The following is a 20,248-nucleotide window of genomic DNA, read 5'->3' on the forward strand; positions in this document are numbered from 1 at the left end:
GTCGGGGGAGAGAAGAGATCCTTTCAAAAGGTTGATTCAGCTTTTTAGGTGCATGGAATCACCCACTCAAGGTGAATTTCTCTCTCCATTTGCCAGACAGGAGTGGTGTGAGAATAAGGTTCCTCTCTGAACTGCTAAAAGCAGACAAAATGAATTCCCTCTTTTATCTATATATATATGGCTCATATTCTGACAGGACATCTCTGTTCTGCTGAAATCATCTCCTCCCTTTGGGTGAATGGTTAAAACAGCCCCTTTTTGCCTGCTCTTAATGACTAACTTGAAATTTAGAAGTGTTCCAGTGTTATTTGGGAAAATGTAGTTGAGTTCACTGACAAGATTGATATACCTTCTTATCAAATAAAGCTAGTTCTAAAAAAAGTGGCAAATCCAGGGCTATTTCCAACAAAATCTTGAATTTTTTGTATCTCAGAGTATGGAGATGTCCTGTCTGTTAAAGTTCAAATATTTGTAGAGTGTAACAGAATGATTCAAGCTATTATCACCCAATTGTAGATGCTGTTTCTTAATATTAATGCCCACAATCAGGATAGTGAGAGTAGATGAAGTGCTACAGGAGATGTTTTAAGGAGTGTGTCTCCTTTTGCTACAGAAGAATGAAATACAAATGTTAAATCCTAAGGTAATTAGCCTGGATGACAGTCTGCAGCTTAACTGAAACCAAAGATGCTATTTTCTTTATGCCAACTGCAACTCTGTTCAAAATCCTTATTAAGTGACAGTAGCACCTCAAACTTACCGTAATTGATGGTCCAGCAAAAACCAGACTAAGCAACATCAGGAAGGGAACAGACTCTTGTGTAGGTTCAATGTATGGCATACTCAGACTCTTGTCATAGCAATTAAATCCAGAGTGAACTGGCTTGAAGACATCAGTAAGTTCAAGAAAATAGAGGCTAACAACAGAAGATGCCAATATGGGCAACTAGAAGAGAAGAAAGCAACAAATTACTGTTTGGAAATGGAATAGCAATGCTTTTGCAAAGACAACAGAGTCTGTTAATAAATCTCTGTGATGTTTGCTATTTACATCTCACTGCTTTCTGTCATATCCATTTTATTATCTTTAAATAATTAATTCTCTAGAGATATTATACTGTTCAGTTGATATTAACAAGCATGTTGTCTACCAAGCTAGTCAAAACACCCAGTCCAATCTTCAGCACACATAATTTATCCTTTTCATCTATGAATCATTAATAGACAAACTTTGATTTTAATTTTTTTTTAAAAAAGAAGCACCAGGACTGCAATCTCCCATGTGGGGCCTCAGCATTCTGCTGTTCATCAATCACTCTTTTTGGTCCTTGAGCAACTCTGTGTCATGTGTACAACAGTCATTACATCAAAGCCTGTTTGTATTAAGTTTCAAAGTAATAGTTAATGAAAACCAGTACCCAGTGCTTCCCTAGAATCTAAATATGTGATAAAATAGTGTTCTGCCTTTGTACATCCATTTTGCCATTCTATCAGAAAAGCAATTAACTTTGGCAAGACTCAGTCTGTTTGGAACCATGATGACTATGGTCTTTTATCCTCTTTCTATTTAGTGATTTTACGCTTCGCAATTACTTCCAGTAATTTATTAAGAGCAGAGTTGGCCCTTCTGGGGATAAATTCACCCCTGCTTCCCACCAGCTCCGTAAAGCACAGATTCAACCAATAAGTCTCTGTGGAAGGAAGTCATTCAAGAGAAGAAATAGCAAAAAGGCATTTTAAAGCCATTGGTTTATAAGCGAACAGAGAGGGCAGCCCTGCCCCGAGGGTGGGTGTTGGGGCATTCAGAGGTGACCAGCAGGATATGATTATTCTCTGTATCCTCTTAGTAAATGCTCAGAAATACGTTTTGTTTGTTATTTTCCAGAGTCCTCCCTGAATAAGGCAACACCAGAGCAACCTCCTGCTCCTCCACTAAGATGCAATGGCTCCTTCCCAGTGCGTCTACTACAATGAAGGTACCTATGCATAATAACATCTGAGATTATGAGAAATAGGGATTGACCTAACATAATTTTGGGCATACTTAGATTATATTGTTATATTATATATTATATATATATATAGTATATATTATATTGCAATGTTCAGTTCACTTTTACAAAAATAACCGATCAATTAAAATCAATGTTATTCATCATTCTACAATACAATAGAAAAAGCAGAGGTAAAATGTGATCAATATGTGTTTCAGAAAAACTATACATTTCAGAAATGCTATACATTGCAGAAGGACAATGGTTTCTTGCATTAACTGGCAATTTTCAGATTTTGAAGCATTTAAGCATTTTAAAATGTAGGCTTTTTTGCATAAAATGTGATTAAAGTGAGTGATTAAAGAAGGAGGGTTCCAGCTAAATTTAATCGAAACATCTTTTAATATGACTTAGTTTTTATTTAAAATAACAGCTTATCTTTGATCTGCTGAATGACAGATTTGAAGAGGTTAAGTTGTGTCTTCAAAGTGTTCCAAGTGAAATCTGAAGGAGGTGGAGAAGGGAAGAATTTTGCTTGTCTGGTTATCTGTGTTCAAGTTGATTGCATTGTAATGTCACGTAGCATAGAGGCTGTGGTTGCACAGAAAGGGAGGAAATGTGTATTTGCATCCTTAAGTGCCGTGAGCATTACAAAAATAACACCAAGATCTAGGAAGTTTGCTTCAGTAAGTAGTGCGTGTGTGTATATATAACCCAAACATGTATATATCTATTTGCACTCATATACTATATTACACATACATATTTTGTATAGCATATAACGTACACAATATGTAATACATGTTATGTGAATACACATCTATTATATAATCTGACATAAATATATATGGAATAATTACATACAATGTCACTAAATTGAGTCCTGCTTCCTGCCCACCACAGGAAGAAGTCCAGTTCTTTAACTGGATGCATTATATAATACTGCTCCTCACTTCCTGCTGGATGCAGCCCCTGACTGACCATAAAGCAAGCATGCATGATTAGTCAACATGGGCTAGACTGCTTCCAGTCATTATACAGATGTGCAGGATGAAAGAGAACTTCCCTAAACTCTTCAGACTCTGGGTGCCCTTCTCTCAACACTTGCCTGCACAGAGACTATGGACCTGATTGGGATAAGTGTCCTCCTGAAGGAAGGCTGCCACAGCGCATGCTGTTCTGGTGTGCAGGGAGATTGCACTGAGTCTCTGCTGCTCTTGCTTGGACACTGAAATTCTGAACAGCATTTCAACTCACATGTATTGCAACTTCCTTTTTGCACAGTATTTAACTCTTGAAACATTTGCAACATCTTTTATTATTAAGTATTTGAAAGTCATACCTAAAGACTTAGCCAGGGTCCATGCCCCGTGGGGCAAAGCATCTTATAACAGGACACAAACATTCCAATGAGCTAAATCGACAAAACAGGCAGAGTGCCTATTGCCCTTCTTTTCAGAAATTACACTCTTTTATCAAGATGTCCCCAAAGGTTCATTTCTTAGAATGGAAACACAGAGCAGGCACGCTCATGGAACACATTGCATTCAGAGTTTCATCTTTAATGTGTATTTTTCCATTTCTCCAATATCAGGAAAGGGAGTCTTTCTTTGAACAATAGGCTATGCATTACCCACAAGTCCAACTCCACTTTTATCATGGGATTCTTAGGAAGGCAATTGTTTTAAATGGCAATATTCAACTATCAAAAATAGGCGATATGTGAAGTGGTATTTTATTGTGAGACACCAAAATAAAAGATATGGATAACTTTTTTCTAAACTACTGTATGTAAGCTATAATTTTATTATTAATTACAAAATCAAGGAATTGTAAGAATTGCATTTTACTGTCTTATGACTTCACTACAGGACTCCCATATTATTTCTGACTGTAATTACTCACTCTGCTAAAAGAAAAGAAATAATTTTAAAGGACTATAAATCTCCAACATAACTGCTTACACCACTAATGAATAGGTTTGTGTTCAATTTGCTATATACAGTATGTCAGATCCCACAGGACATTTTTCTTCCAATCTTTTTAAAAATACAAATATTAAATGCATCTTCTTAAAGTCTAACATTTCTTTAAAAAAAGTAAATCTTTCTAAAATCTTCTAAACAGTATAACTGGCTATTTAATATATGAATATTTATGCAGTGTTCTGCTTAAGGCAGTAGTATTTCTGTAATTATAGACTTCAACTCCCAACACCTTGAAAATGTCAAATATAATTAGATGGTAGAATGTGTATTGTTTTAATTACAAAATGGAATAGGAATTTTCCTGTTCCTAATTAGAATAATAAAACCCCCAACGTCAATTCACATATTTTAACTAATAAGTCTTTATACTCTTACTTCCTGGATTGGCTAATGGAGAAAGATCCCTGTTTATCTTGTAATTTACATCTGTAAATGTAGAATTTGACTCAAATGGTCAAACTCTGTTTGGATTAGAGCCTTGAACCATAACCAGCATAGCTGCTGGAAAAGTTTGATTTATGGTCTATTTATTTTTTAAAAATATTTTTTTTCTTTTTCCTCCTGCTGTTTTCTTAAACTGTAAGTTAAAAGCCTTCATTAAGCCGTAGGACTTTGCTATTAATAACAAATATGTTATTAATATTTTAAAAGCTTTTGCTGTATTGAGCTAGGAATTGTCCAAGCATCAGAAAAGATGTTCTCTGTTCCCAAGAGTTCAACAAGGATGATATCTTGTAAGGAGAAAACCTCCTGTATGTTACCCAGTGGAGGAAAAACCAAAACAGTAATGTTGGATGATTGTTCTTTGTTCTCTTTGTTACCCCTTAAATCAGTTTTGCCAGCTGCAGCTCTGCATTTCTTTATCTGATTATTAGGTGACTTGTTTATAACCTTGGGGTCTCCAGTACCAGTATATGCTCCATCTCTTATCCTACATCTGCAACTCCACCACACTGCACCCTCTGTAATGCAGGAATACAGGTCTGGTATGACAGCAGACGTCTTGCAAATGGGTCAGTGGAAGGTCAAGCCTTAGTAGTAAAATCTTATTGGAGTGGATGGAACCTGGGAAGCCCTGGCTTCTATAAATTCTCTTTCTCCAAAACTGTACACTGCTAGTTATATATCTAACTCTTGTATTTCTAAGCACTTAACTAAGCAAAGAGTTCCTATTTATCTTCAGGATAATAACATGGCAAAGCTGTGGTATTGTGGAAGATTTTATTAAATTTATCATCGATGTCAGTCCTTGTGCCAAAGAATTCATGGTCTAAATGACAAGGCACAACAGATGGATGAGACAAGAAAGAGGGCTGTGATGGGTTGGAGGAAACAAGGTATTCCTTCTCTCAGCCAACTACTAACAGCGATTGCAGCTTTCAACTGCCCTGGCTGTTGTACTTTGCTGTGAGATTCACAACAGACAGGAGGAGAGAATGGAAAGAGGATAGGTCTCTCTTCTCTTGACAGGAATGAATACTGAGATCATAACTGTGATTGAAATCCTTCCATAATAGGTCAATATTAAGAAATGGTATAGCTAAATTCTGCCATTTTCTCTTGTTTTTGAGAACTCCTGACTCTCTGAAGAGAGAGTACTAAGCATAGGATGGCTACAGAGCAGGGGACATGCCTCACATAAAAGTCAGATTTTTAGATTTATTTTTATGTTCTAAGCTTAATTCTTAAATGCCCCAGGCTTATAAGAGAAGGCATTCAGGCTTTTCAGAAGTGTAAGACTTGCATCTGTATAAAGGTTTTTTGCTTTTCTCTCTGAACTCAAGTTTCTGCTGCTTCTTGTCCCTTTTTTGGATGCAGGTTTCATCTGTCCCAAAAGCTACAAGGAATTAGTCTTTTCTCTAAAGGATTTTTACCTTGCCATTGTCTAAGTTTTGTGGAACTTATGTCCAGAGACATGATATAATGATCTTTCTTCTCCTAGACTTAACACTATTTGATTTAATTTCAAATCCCAGATGTCATTGAAATCTATTATCATTACCATTTTGGAAAATGAAGTTATCCATATCTCCAGCATTGATTTTAGAATTTAACTTAATTATTTGGTGACTGCCAATTAGAGTCTAGCTTTGGAAATACAACCAATATCAAACGTCTTGATCTTTTACCAGATCTTAATAGAAAGCTCTCAGTATGTGTAAGACCAAAAATAGAGCTGATACACCAGTGATACAATTCCTATTTATTTCAGAAATCTCAATCATGCTGAATGCATGGTAATCCTAAAAGTGCTTTTTAAATTTTTTTATAAATGTATGTGAAGTAGCAATTACACAGGGAGAAACAAACAAAATAAAAATTGTTTAACAAAATATTTTCAAGCAGGAATAATCTAAAAATAGTTTGCAAATATTTCTCTTTAATTGCATGTATGTGTTTAAATAGAAACTAAATCCTTAAGCAGAAATTTAAACCACAAAAAAATACCACTAATGCATTTCTTTTCAGTGTGACTTCAAATGTAATTGATGAATCATTCTTTTAATTATTGTTATTATTGTCTAATTAAATCAACGATTAGTTATAATCAATGAATAACTACACAAAATGAGATTTAGGATATCGCACATACTGTTGATTACAAAATTCACTTTATGCTCCCACTGCAAGGTTATGGTAAATCAAGAACAGGAGCACTTCAAAAAAAGGTGGTTGTTTTCAGGTCAGTGTTACCAAATTTCAGCTAGAAGTTTCCTCAAACCCCCATCTCTAAGGGACAAAGCTATCAGTCCCTACACAATGCTACAATTTATTGTACTCTCTAAAACATGCTGATTCCCATATATACAAAAAAAAATTAATCTTGTGGGTGCCAGCTTTTCTCCAGTGACTTACTCCCATGTTGTTTTGCCACTTCAGAACTCCCAACAAATTGAACTTTTAAGTGATAGGATCATCAGTCAAGAAGCAATGTAACAGCTCAGCTACTGCGCATGTTAAGGTTCCACAATAAGCTGGGTTTTATTAATTTTGGCTGCAGAGTAATAGATTTTTAATAATTACAGAAGAAAATCACAGGGAGGGTTATTAATTTTTGAAAGAGACAATAATTTGGAAAAATGCATCTCCTTTAATTTCTAATATATTCAGGCCTTCTTTTACTACTGGAAGTATTAGGTCAAGAGGATGTTGCTGGACTGGAAAGGGAGCAGGGCCTTCATTCACTAAGAATTACTCAAACTCTGCACTTGCCAAGCACAAAGCCAAAAACAGAAGGGACATCTAACTTGTGTCATTTGCATTTGTTCTCCCAAGACAGCCTTGGCACAAGCCTGACACGTCCCTTTTCACTCCCCTTTTGTGGCAGTATGCAGACTGTACAGCTCTTCTACAAGCACAGATGTGACGTCGAGGATGTAACACTGATGACTTAGCCAACAAATTACATAGCTGCTTTGAGCATAGCAGCCTCCTCAGGCCTCAGATAGCCCCTTAATATTTTGGGGATGCTGGTCTCTAACGCACTGCTATAAAAAATCTGACATCTATCCTCTGAGTCAGCCACATTGACGAGGTCAGCTCAATGAGCAGACAGCTAAGTGTATTTCTCCTTCCTCTGCTCTCACACATGGTTGACTCTTTTCAGAGAAAAAGCCATCTATTTGGAAAGTATTATGCTACTTTGACAGTATGGAGATAATTTCATATTCTGCAGTTGGTTTTTTTTTTGGGGTGCCCCCCTCGCCCCCCATAGTTAACTTAAGTATAACAGAAAACTAATCTAGAGGGAAATATGACTACATGAGCCTTCAAGGCACAGCAGTATAGCTTAATTCTTGCATTAGATCCAAACATCATGTTCTTCTTAGGAAGAAAGATTTAGTCCTACAGCCTACTCTCCCTTTTCTCTTATTCTAATCACTGCACTCCTCTGGCTTTTTGTGCCTCTTGCAGTCACACCTGTACGTGACTTGCAGGTGACTATAATTTAAACGTTGCAGGTCATGCATGACTGAACAGCTGAAAAACATTCCAGATGTAACTGAGAAGTGGCACTGAGCTATCAAATGATGTGTCAAACCCAGCTTTGTCAGTGTAAGTTAGAAACAAAAGGAAATAAAGCATCTTTTGCTGAGACACAGTGGTCATTCTCTACATGCACTTATTTCAATGGAAGCTGATGACCTCCCGAGTTTTTCAGCCTAGAGTCCTCCAATGATAACAGATCTTTGTGCTTTTGCTGATGAGAATTCCAACTCCTTTGGGGAACAAGAAAAATAAGTGGTCTTCCAGTACTGAAAGAAGTGTTTCAAAACAATTCTGGTACAATTAAGGTTTGGCTGAGCTCTGGAAAATGCAGGAAAAGAAGCTGCCTCTATCTGTATGCGTTCATCATACAAAGAGTCTAGAAGACAACATAAGGAAAAAGAAATATAACTGCACAAGGGACATTGTCTGAAATATCTCTGATTTGAGTAGCTGGAATTTCAGCAACCAACAGATGGAGGCTGTGCCACAGGAGCACAATTTAGCTGGAGAATAAGTGCATCAAGTCACACAGATTGACACCTTGACCTTTTGCATTCCCACATCTGAGGCACAGGGTGAAGCAGTAATGCCACTGAAGTCAAAGGCAAAATTTATAGTCACTTCTGTGAAAACAGGATTTAAACCAAGAGTTTAGAAGTGGGATAGCATGAGTGAAGACAGTCTTTCTCCTTCACCAAGAAGAAATGTGTCTGTCTGTCCTGCCTCCTAAGTGTGACCATTCTGCCAGGAATGGAAACTGCGTAACTCTGGAAGTTTTCCAGGTTCATATTAAAATGCAAGACATTGATATTTCTTCTCTAAGTGAATATAATTATGATACACTCTGAATAGGCTGAAAACAAAGTCAGTTAACAAAAAGCAAAACTCGTTCCAGGAATAGTCATCTTCAAGTTCTCTCAGAGGCATGTAAACTTTTTACCATGAAAAGTAATTCCCACTAGGCCAGAGGGGCTATGAATTTTCATGGTAAGTTTTGTCTTTCTCAACTATGCAAATGAAATTCAGATAACCCATACAGTCTACAGAACCCTAAAATACCATAAGCATAATTAGGAATAAAACAGAGCTTACCGCCTGGCAGTGCTGATTACCACATCCTTCAGGTAAGTGTGCACAAGGCAATCTAAAATTATTCAGCTCTAACGAGTGTGTGCTAATCAGAGGTTCTGCTAAGCAGAAGTACTACCAGTCCTTTAAAATAACCTCTAAAGCATTCTTATGAGACATAGGATAAATCATCAAGTTATTTTGTTTTATGAATCATGACACTTGCAAATATGTAACTGAAAATGTGTTAAGATTTACTTCATAATACTTATTTATTTGCCTCTGATGTTTTTAGGGAATGACCCATCCAGATTTTTCAGAAGCTGTCTCTTAATTTTCTTTCCTTTACAGTTCTATGTCTGTCAAAGCTTTAGCCTGATTCTCCTTTTGCTTTTCCTGTATAAATGAAGAATAACTAGTGATCTTAAGAGGGGCATATTGGTTTTATGTTTTAACTCTTTTGTTGGCAAAACCGGCTAGTTTGAATTATCCATTAGTTCACAGAATAAGTCCTGAGTTGAAAGGGATCATCAGCGTTCAACTCCTGGCCTGGCACAGGACCATCCCCAAGAGTCACATCCTGTGCCTGAGGGCATTGCCCAAATGCTTCTTGAACTCTGTCAGGATCAGTGCTGTGACCACTTCCCTGGGGGGGCCTGTTCCAGCACCCAACCACCCTCTGGGAGAAGAACCTTTTTCTAATATCCAACCTAAACCTCCCCTGACACAACTTCAGGCCATTCCCTCGGGTCCTGTCACTGGTCATCACAGAGAAGAGATCAGTGCCTGCCCCTTCACTTTCCCTTGAGAGGAAGCTGTAGACTGCAATGACTCCCCTCAGTCTCCTCCTCTTCAGGCCTGCATATATTCTATGTAATCATATTTTATCCAACTCTGAAAGTTGTTGCCACTAAACACATTTGTTTACAGGAGTTAAGTCTCATTCATAACACATTCTAAAGTATCTTAATAGCTGAAAGCCCTCAGTGTCGGAACTGCATTTGTTTGCTGCTATTTCTGAAGTTCTGCATGCCTGCATTATATTGGTTGTTACATATATTATTTCACCCTTTAGAATATACTTCATTTGTATAACATGAACACATCCCTTTCCTACCACTTGGAATTTGGAATTCCTCCTCAACCCAACATCCTTTTTTCCAAGTCAATCCTTTTGTCTAGCATTCAAGAGAAAAAAAATGGCACTTTTTTATAATGTATTTTCTAAACAATCTGCTTTTCCTTTGGCCTAGACCTCCTAGGTAGGTCTTGATGGAAAGTGAATGTCAGCAAACCCTAATTTTCTTGTTTGAAGGTACAAACCTAATGGGCTATGGGCTATGGCTTTTCTTGTTGCAATGCAGAGTGAGTGGGAGGGGACTGTCTGCTGTGAACAGGACAGGGAAAATAAAAGTGAAGGAGTGCCAAAAGGAAAAAAAAACATAAAAGAATTCACAGCATTCAGAGGTGAGAGGTTGAAAGCCTGTTTTTTATCACCCATTCATAAAAGTAAATGCCTTAAAATTCAGAAAGCCTTATTTAAGGGTAAGTCTTGTTTTTAAGTAGTTGGCTGTTGTTAGATTTAATCAGGAACTTACCTCCTGCTTACAAAGGAAATCCATATGACATAGTAATGCCTGTCAACCACGCCGAGCGAACTCCTCTATCCCTTACATTTGCAAACTTCTCATTGCATTTAAGTTATCTTTGATTAAATCTCTCTTTATGGGGTACAACTTAATCTTTGGTTCTCTTTGAGCCAGTCACAACAGACAAATCTAAGTCATCATGTCCTTTACCTGATGCCTCTTAAGTGCTGGCATTTGCTGTGCAACAAATCTTTAGAAAGGCATTCACAATAGTCTGATTAGAATGAGTGTGCATGTGTGTAAGTACAGAGTGGGTGCACCCAAGTAACACAAGCTACGTGTTTCTAAATATCATATGAATTGTTGTTACCCCTTCACTCAAGTGATTTGAGTACTTAACTGAAATGTGAGAGATGGTTTCAAATCCTCCTGCTGTGTAATGGGAGAGGGCTGATAACTCACCAAAAGTTTCCTAATCAATGTTAGGGTCAAGTGTATTGCAGTCAATTGTTTTTTTCTTGATGTTACTTTTACTTCCCAGTTCAAGAAGGGCCCTAAGTCTGCAGTTCAATAATTAGAACTTGCTCTTGGTGGGAAAGGGTTTTTGCAGGCTCTAGACTTTGTTCCTGTGACTGTATAGTATAGAAGTCCTAAAAGTTCATTAGGAGACCATTCTGTTAGCTGAGGACTCGGACTCTCAGAGCAACTGGGTGTCGAAGAAATCTCCACCTGCTTTTAGATGTAGCTGTAAATGACTTGCTGAGGATCCTAAGAGTCCACACCAGTGTAGAGAACTCGCCTGCCTCACGTGGGAACTATACACAGAACTCAGTGCAAGTTCTTCAATGTTCACAGAATCTTTTGTCTTATTCCTTGTAACAGCTGCAGGGAGCTTCTGGGAGAAATACAAGTATGCAATCAATATTATATAAGGCAACATTTAAGAGCAGCACGCACACATTTTGTGCTGTTGCTCTGTATTTTTTCCCATCTTTCTGCAGGCCTAAGCACAGCCCACCAAACAGCATAGGTTCTGTTCTGTCTTGCAGGATCTCTATATCATCCCCTGCATTAGAGTTATGCCCAAGCTGAGGTACAGAAGACTCCCTTCCTGTTTGGATTACCAAAGCAGCAAAGACAGCACAGAGAATAAAGAAGCCCCTACCTATTTTAGGGGCTTCTCCAAGCTTAACCTCTGCCTCCTATGCAAAGCTAATGTAAGATATATGTCAGAGCAAGTTCTTCCATCAAAGGGCTTTTCTTGAGCAGGCCTAATTACACTGACAGGATGAGCCTGATGCTTCCATACAACCAGCCTCTGCAAAGCTTTCCAGTTGGTGCAGCTTACTTAGGGTTAGCTGCTGACCATGCCCAGGTGCTTAGAGAGCAAAAACACTCCACTGGTACCTAAAACTCCTTCTCAGCCCAACCCTTTCTATCTCCCAGAGAACCTCCAAAGCCCTTCAAGTGCACCCGAGAGAAAATAATTTTTATTTTATATTTCACCCAGTGTTTATATTTTAATGTTTTATAGATTAAGTATTTTATATGTTTCTATGCTTTTGAGTGCCAGTTATAGTTAACTTACACCATATTTTACCATTAAGTTCTTCACGTTATTTCACAATCTCTCTCAGTAAGTTACTTGGTGCCTCAAAGTGCCTCAGGCTTTTCCCTGTGAGTGGGGTCACCTGAAACACTTTGCTCAATCTGTATAACATTTTTACCTTTCTCTTACTGCTATGCCATTAGACAATTCCTTAAGCTTAACCTTTGCCTACATACTTATATGTATGTCATACATTACTTATGATTTTACAGAAGCACCTAACTGACTCTACTTTCTAGGGAGGCTAAATGCCTCCAAGTAACACACCAAGCAGCCAGTGTCTGCAACTCCACCTGCAACCAGCTGAGCAGCCATAGCAGGTTTTGCTCTTTAAGATGTGCCGAGAACCTCATTCTGCTTTAAAAACAGACATTTTTAGCTCTGATAGAGGAAGCATAGAGTCCAGGGGTCAGCAAAAACATACCAGTGATTATAATTTTGAGAACATTTCTGTTTTTCTAAGCATTCCCTTATGAACATGATTTTTATTCTATCACAGCAATGTGAGCGGTGTTTGCCTGGAAGCCAGCTCTCCTTGAAACATGTCTTCCTCCCGAGAGGTTCTTATGCACATAGCACACTTTAGCTGAGCAACCCTCTCATTTTCTAAGCAATTCTTAGAAATAATTCCCGCTTCAAAAGACCGCATAGAAGAGGTTAATTTATTACTGCTCCTTATAGGGGGCTTCGATGCTGATTTCGGTGAGCCAAAGCATCACGTAAGGGTTTTGCATCAGCCGGTGCGGACCGAGCGCCGAGGCGATCCCTGTCCGCGGGCGCGCGGCGCTCCCGGCGGAACGGCCCCGCTGCTCGCCAGCCCCGCGCCTGCCGCGGACAGCCCAGCCCGCTCGGCGCGGCGGCCACTCACCTCCACGAAATAGAAGCAGGGCAGGAGGGTGACGCTGTCCTTGGTCACTTTGCCCTTTGGCCGCTCCTTCGCGGACATGCTGGCGGGGCTGCGGGCGGCGGCCCCGCGGCCAAGCGCTGCCCCGGCCGCTCGCAGCCGCCCGCCCGCCGCGGGCTCTCCTGCGCCCGCCGCCGCCGCGCCGAGCGCTGCGCCGAGCGCGGGGCTGACGTCAGGAGCCTGCTCGGCGGCGGGCGGGGGTCCCGGCCGCCTTAACTCCTTCGCGCCGGGGGTGCGGGGGGAGCCCCGGCGAGGAAGCTTTGGCTGTAGCAAGCGATTCGCACGGGTACACGTACAGGTGTGAGAGACCGGGGCAGGATCCCTGCGGGCGTGAGGATGCTCGGGGTGCTCCGTGGGGAGCCTGCGGCATTTATCTTGTTTCTGGGAAGTATTTTTTCTGAAACAGAGTAGTAGAATGGCCTTCGGAATCGCATTCCTATACGACCAATGTTTTCTTGCAGGTGTACTCTTTTTGAGACCAAGTTGCTAACGACAGTTCACCCAGCCTCAGCGCCAGTCAGGGGGTGTGGTGTGACTGGGACTGAGGCAAACTGAGCTCTTCAACCCCATGTGCAGTACTGAGGCACGTGATTCCTCTGATCTGTGAAGTATCTGGTGCAGTTCCTGCTAGTCTTGAAGAGAGCAGAATTAACCTGAACAATTGTTTCCATGGTGAAATGTGTTGAGATCCTATTTATGGATCAAAGTTTGCAGCGTTTTTTCGGGCAAGCTCCTGTTGATGTCAGCGAGAGGTACCCTGGATAAGGCCTGCAGGAGTTCTCTGTGCAAGATAGCATTTTCATTCTTTGTAGAGCATTAATAATGTCTACAAAAGTCTTATGCCTGTAAGTTTCTTCTTGCATTGTGGCGTTTAGCTTTAATGTTCAAGGAGAGAAGTGTGATTCAAGCAGTCGTTTGTTTCCTGTCCCTCCTCTTTTGGGGAAAATGGGAGATAACCTACTGTTCTTGTTCAGATGGTTGCTAGTATTTTGGCTGCTATGGCAATGGAGATGAAAATTGACATCAGCTGCTTTTCTTTTCTAGCTGTTCTCTTTTCATTTATCCAGAGCGGATATGCCAATCCATGCTCTGCACTGAGCAGACAAGCAAAGACATTTCATGAGAGGGTAAAATCAAAAACATACTCCCTGCCTGCAGGCAGGTGTGGAAGGCAAATCTGTAGTCTGACTCCAAATCACTGAAAAAGACTTTTCAGAGCTGCAACATGTGTTGCCATACCAACACATATTCTTGTCATAACCCTGCTTGGAAAGATTTCCAGGGTTTCTGCTGGCTTAGGAATCAGGGCACTTGTTGGTAACCTGGTGAAAGGCAAGTTGGGGGATTCCAGGGAGCAGAGGTGGCTAGAATGGTTGCTGGGAGCAGAGGAGCTGTGAGCAGAGGAGGTTTGTGCCTGTCTATCAGCACTAAATTCCAGAAATTACTCTAGTGTGGGGATGTCTGGTAGTGGTTTCTGCCCATCAGTGGTCTAGCCTTTAAGTAAAAAGTTCCCTTTTTGTTAACTTTGCTGATGGGTTATTCCAAGTAAAACAGCAAGTCTTGAGGAGCTGTAGTAAGATTTTGCTCTTGCCAAATATGTAACTTTTATTGGGGAGAATGTTAACGAGTGATATCCACTTAGAGTTGCATTTACCGTATGAGCCTTGATTATTGTGAAATCATGAATCTGGCTTGAAAAATCATCAGCACACACTAATAAAATTTACTCGAGTACTTTTTCTGCCTCTGTTTCACACACGATTGCTTCATTCTGCGAGAACAGGGGGATTAGAGTGCTTTTTTGGTAAAATGAACTGAGAAACTCACATCGTAATGTAATTTTAGAAACTGGAGAAACTCCTACTAGTAAGTATATTTTGTCATTGTACTGCCTAAAAGCCAATTGAGTGCATCTGTGATAGTCAGGTACAGTGAAACACAAGGTAGTATCCAGCGTCTATTCTACAAATTCTCATTATAAAGAAGAGTCGTGGGAAGGATGCAATGCAAGCTGTGTGACTGCTGTAAGGGCAGAAAGAATTGTGCTAATTCTCTGGGATTTTTTCTCACTATTTTGTGAGTGTACTGATAGAAGGAGTTAGAAGAGGAGTTATTTATGAGTCAGCTGAAGTGAAGCAGTCACTTTTTTGTCAGTGACAGACCTTGTCAAAAATTTCTGCCCTTTATCTAGTCAAACAGAGGAGGAAAAGGATAATCAATGCCTCAGTCCCAGAGTGTGGCATGTCTGTCTCACACTAGTCTAAAAGGTGATGGGCAAGTATGGACATGATTAGGGTGCATTTCCTACCCTTCTCTCTGGGCTTTCACTTAGGTTCTTTTTTGAGACTCAGCTGTATGTAGAGTAAGTCACCAAGGTACAGCTAAGGTGCCACTTCATCATTTCAGCCTTGCTCTGCTGCCAACAATGCATTCCTGGCCCCCTTCTTATCTACCTGAGCCTCAGAAGGAAGCACTTGATGGAATCGATGCAGAGGCTCTGTACCTTTCTTCACCATGCAGTATCCAGAGAGGGCTGCAGGCATTTGGACCTTATGTCCTGAACTAACGTAATGGAGTAAGAATACTTCTTCTCTGCTTCTCAAGATTGATATTTAGGTTGCTGTGTGTCCTGTTTCGAGCACATGAATATTGATGGAAAATTAGAAAAATCCCTTCCTGAGTGCAATGATATGGCTTCTGGACTAAGGGTTTCATCTATGTATTAATACCTGAAAACACACAAGTCCCCCCAGTGCTGTTGCATTCAGCTATTTTGACAGTTAATTATAAGAAATTAACAGATTGGTTCCCATTTACATAGAAACTCATTGGATTGCTTAAGAAGTATAAGCAGCCTTCAAATGAGTATAACATACGTTTATATCCTTGTTAAATTCCCTTAATGCTGATAGAACAGTGTGAAATGGCTTTTGTGTAAATGAGTGTATTGTCTTTGTGCAGCAAAATTTTGGTAGCAGGGGAACTACAGGGGTGGCTTCTGTGAGAAGATGCCAGAAGCTTCCCCTATGTTTGATAGAGCCCATGTCAGCCGGCTCCAAGATGATCCACCACTGACTAGGGCTGAGTCCATTGACAACAATGGTAATGTCTCTGGTATAACATGGTCAAGGAGGTAAAAAAGTTGCTGTGCAACAGGAATTGCAGCTGGAGAGAGGAGTGACGTTATGTGAGAGAAAGCTCGGAGACACTGAGGTCAGTGAAGAAGGCGGGGGAGAAGGAGGACACACACTGGAACAGGTAGATGCCCAAAGGAGGCTGTGACCCTGTGGGAAACCCATGCTGGAACAGGGTCCTGGTGGGACTTGTGACCCTGTGGAAGGGACCCATGCTGGAGTGGTTAATGAAGAACTGTAGCCTGTGGGAAGGACTCACACTGGAGAAGTTCTTGGAGAACTGTCTTCCATGGGAGGGACCCCACACATACAGCAGGGAAAGAGTGTGAGGAGTCCTCCCTGTGAGGAGGAAGGAAAGGCAGAGGCAATGTGAAGCTAACAACACCCCTCTAACCCTAACCCATCCCCCTGCATCACTGAGTGGGGAGGAGGTAGAGAATTTAGGAGTAAAGTTGAGCCCAGAAAGAAGGAGGGGGGGTGAAAGTGTTTCATGATTTGGTTTTATTTCTCATTATCCTACTCTGATTTGTTTTGCTGTAAATTCATTAATAAATTGGTTATAACTAAACTAATTTCCTCCAGTCTAGTCCGTTTTGCCCAAGACAGTAACTGGTGAGTGATCTCTATCTGTTCTTGTTTCAACCCATGAGCCCTTCGTTAGATCTTCTGTCCCCTCTCCAGCTGAGGAGGAAAGTGATAGAGCGACTTTGGTAGACACCTGGTGTCCATCTAGGGTCAGCCCACCGCAATGAGTGACTCATCCATATGATCTCCTAAAGGAAAATGTGTTGGCGGTAACTAATTCAGAAAACACATCCTGTCCCTTTCAATCAAGATAGTCTTACAAGAAAGTGTGGTGATGCGTGACTTTATGAATGCATCTATGTGCAGGATAGTCATATGTACAGGATCTGCACTAGCATTGACAGCTTTTTTACCCAGCTTCAAGCAATCTCTGTAACATGGCAACATGTGAGCATAAAGCATAATATTTTTTGTTTGTGCTTTGCTTCAGCAAAACCAATCAAGTTCATGGAAACATTTAAAAAAGTTGGGGAAATAAAAGATGAAATTCGTAGATGTGGACTATAGGCCTTTTCTGACTCATCTGGAATAAGTTTTTAAGAGCAATTTATTATTCCGTCAGCAAAAAGAAAACTTGGCTATCAGTGGTGTCCCTGGTGATTGCAAGCTGAATTTTAATAGCTCAGTTTGACCCAAGACCTTACCCCCTTAAAGAAGTATTGCTGGTGAAGCTTCTTTAGGTGAAGAAAACACCTTTCTTTGTACTTGTCAGGCAGACAGCAGCTGCCACAGTTATTAGAAACATGATTTGATTTTCCAGCAAAGTCTATTGTGTTGGCAAAGTTGCACTGCATAAAATGTAACTGCAGGTCATCGCCTCTTTATCCAGGTGCTCTCTTCCCTCTGCAGCAAAGCCTGCCTTTATTCCCAGGCTTTGGTGAGTGCTGGACACAGGGAATGGCTATGGTTTCACTGCTTCCATGGGAACAGAAAGCATACTGCATAAGCAGGGACCAGTGCTATATCACTGAATAAACCCACTTGCAAAGCATTATGAAATAAAATGGCAAAGATTTAAAGAGAGCTGGTGAGTGCAGGGCTGTGCAGATCCCCTGGTCAGAAAGTGGCTCTGGGGGGTTTGTAGCAAGCAGAATTTGGCCAGAGGCAGCAGCAGCAGCTGCAATTACACTTACTGTTGCTTAGTAGCCTAAGAAAACCTGCTTTCCCCTGGTCAACACACAATTTCCCTGCAGAAAGGCCTCCTCTGGGACCGTGTGCATGGATCAGGGTTAACTCATATTATATAGATGGATTTTTTGTTTTTGGTTTGCCCACTGACTGTGTGGAATAGATGATGTGAACTCAGCATATTAAAACAGTAATCCTCTCTGGAGAAAGAGTGGCATATGGGAGCTGGGCTTTGCTGTGTGGAACTGACAGATGTTTCTTGTTCTGCTTTACTTGCCATATCAGAATTCAGATATGCAGCAGTGTGTGTTTGTATATATATATTCTTCTTTCTTCCCTCCTAGTCTCTCGGGAAAATGTCTGGTTGCGGGAATTTCCCCTGTGTATTGAATTCACATGTTATTCAGTAAGTAAATCTGCCCTGAGAAGATGAGGGGACATTGCTTGTTTTACAGTTACCCATTTAAAACATTGTTATAGTCATAAGACAAATACATTTTTACAAGAATTTCATGAGCAGGCTTTCTAATCTTTGGTGCAACTACTTTAGTATATTTATTTGGAGAAAAGAAAATTCTGGCTCCCAGGACAAGGCCCATGTCAGACAACACGGCAACATCTTTTCTAGCATCCTAACAAGGTACCTTATGTATGAACCTTGTAAATGTTATGAAAGGGAAACATTGTAGGATATAGCAAAACTGGATAGCTGAATGATATCGAGGGCATCCCTTTCATTATTAACATTTGCATTAGCTTCCTTCAAGTGCAAGATTTTTTTTCCCCTACTTTTTCATGTTGGGGCAAAATTTTCCTCTTTGACCCATCTGTAGATCCCATGTGAGCAGCACATAGTACTCTTGGATAGATGGCATGTGACAGCATTGGGAGATTCATAGTGGAACAAGCTCAAACATACGAAAGAGATCCATGGTGCAGATGGGAGAGTTAAATTCTGCTTTGAAGTTGTAATTGCAACAAGCAATTGTTTCTCCACTATGCCTAATAATCTCCTGTTGCTGTAAAGCTCTGTCTTCTAATGTCTTGTCTTTGCCTGCCAGATATAGGTCACAGCTTTAAAGTAGCAGATGACATTGAATGATCCCTGGCTTTCCTGCTGCCTTTTCCACTGTCGTGTTTGGTTTGGGTATTGAATTTTGCATGTTTTGCATGAGTCATACCAGGATCATTCTTCTGAATCTGTGGTTTTAAATACTGTTTATGAACACATCTTCGTAGTATTTTGCAGGTATACATGCCTGTGCTTTCTCACCTTAAGCGAGTTTTGGCTTGCCAGCTATGTGGCTTCAGAAGTGTAATGCTGGACTGTGGTTTCTATGAGCTGCTTCCCCTTAAGTCAGATTTATCAACAGACTGAGTGGTTATGTGGCCTTTTAGTGAAGCTGCCTGGCGACTGGCTGGTGTGGAATGCAGGAAAAAGAGTCTGTGTTCCCTATATGCCCGGTGAGCCACTATATTCATTATGCCCAGTCTGCTTTTATTTCGATGCTGATAATGGTAGATTCTTGGTTAGTGGCATACATCTGTATTTAAGATCTTAGTTACAGGCATGAAGGCATGAAAATGAAAGAATGTGAAAATCTCAGACTGTTTCTGGAATATCAATGGCTCTTTAAAGCAACTTTGTGCAGATATTAATGAAGCACAAATCTGAATTATTATGCGATGGCCTGTCAGAGATATTTTGCTTGAATCTAGGCAAGTTATCACCAGCTAATTAAATATCAGCCATTTGGTGCATGAGCTCAGGCAGAGGTTGAATGAGAAACTGCAGTCATGCAATTAACAGTAAAGCCCATTTGTCTAAATGGAGTGCTGAAGTCCCAGCAGAAATCCTGTTTGCCCTGCAGTCTGTATGAAATAGCATGTGAGAAAAAGGCTGGTATACTTGTCTGACATTTTTAGGACTTCAATAGCCTGTTGATATTTATTAATCCATTCCTTTGTAACCACTGCACATATTTGCTTCTGAACATAGTTTTAGCATATCCAAGACTCAGATGTCATGGTTTTCTAACTTAAAATAACCTCCTTCTCAAAATACAGAATTTTAATGAAAAATGCATGTTTCAAATTCTGTGAGAAAAAAGGCAAACTGCATGTGTGACTTTGAGAAGGAAATTTAGCAAGTTAATTTTAAAAACACAAGATAGTGACTTATTCATAGACAGAAAAAATACCTAAAATACTAAAATGTGTATATTCAGAGTGTTCTTAGATGATCCAAATTCACAAAGT

The 20,248-nt window shown here is 40.2% G+C and overlaps 2 protein-coding genes across 4 annotated transcripts in view; one reads left to right on the forward strand and one right to left on the reverse strand.

The window, feature by feature from the left end:
• Positions 1–13,259, reverse strand: part of PLPPR4 (phospholipid phosphatase related 4) — a 29,669-nt gene extending 16,410 nt beyond the window's left edge. Inside the window, exons 1-2 of the mRNA XM_027671826.1 lie at positions 13,107–13,259; positions 761–946 (exon numbers count right to left, since the gene is read on the reverse strand). Of these exons, the coding sequence (XP_027527627.1) occupies positions 761–946; positions 13,107–13,184 (264 nt within the window). The 5' untranslated portion in view covers positions 13,185–13,259. The remainder of the gene's footprint in view (positions 1–760; positions 947–13,106) is intronic.
• Positions 1–20,248, forward strand: part of PLPPR5 (phospholipid phosphatase related 5) — a 153,112-nt gene that overhangs the window by 4,594 nt on the left and 128,270 nt on the right. For all 3 annotated transcript variants that reach the window (XR_003532313.1, XR_003532314.1, XM_027671830.1), the window contains exon 2: positions 1,886–1,976. Coding sequence is in view for 1 of the 3 variants with exons in the window: in XM_027671830.1 (XP_027527631.1) it covers positions 1,938–1,976 (39 nt within the window). In the remaining 2 variants the exon portion in view is untranslated. The remainder of the gene's footprint in view (positions 1–1,885; positions 1,977–20,248) is intronic.

This window comes from Neopelma chrysocephalum, unplaced genomic scaffold, assembly GCF_003984885.1.
Source record: "Neopelma chrysocephalum unplaced genomic scaffold, ASM398488v2 Primary Assembly neopelma1_97222, whole genome shotgun sequence".
Classification (NCBI taxonomy): Eukaryota; Metazoa; Chordata; class Aves; order Passeriformes; family Pipridae; genus Neopelma; species Neopelma chrysocephalum.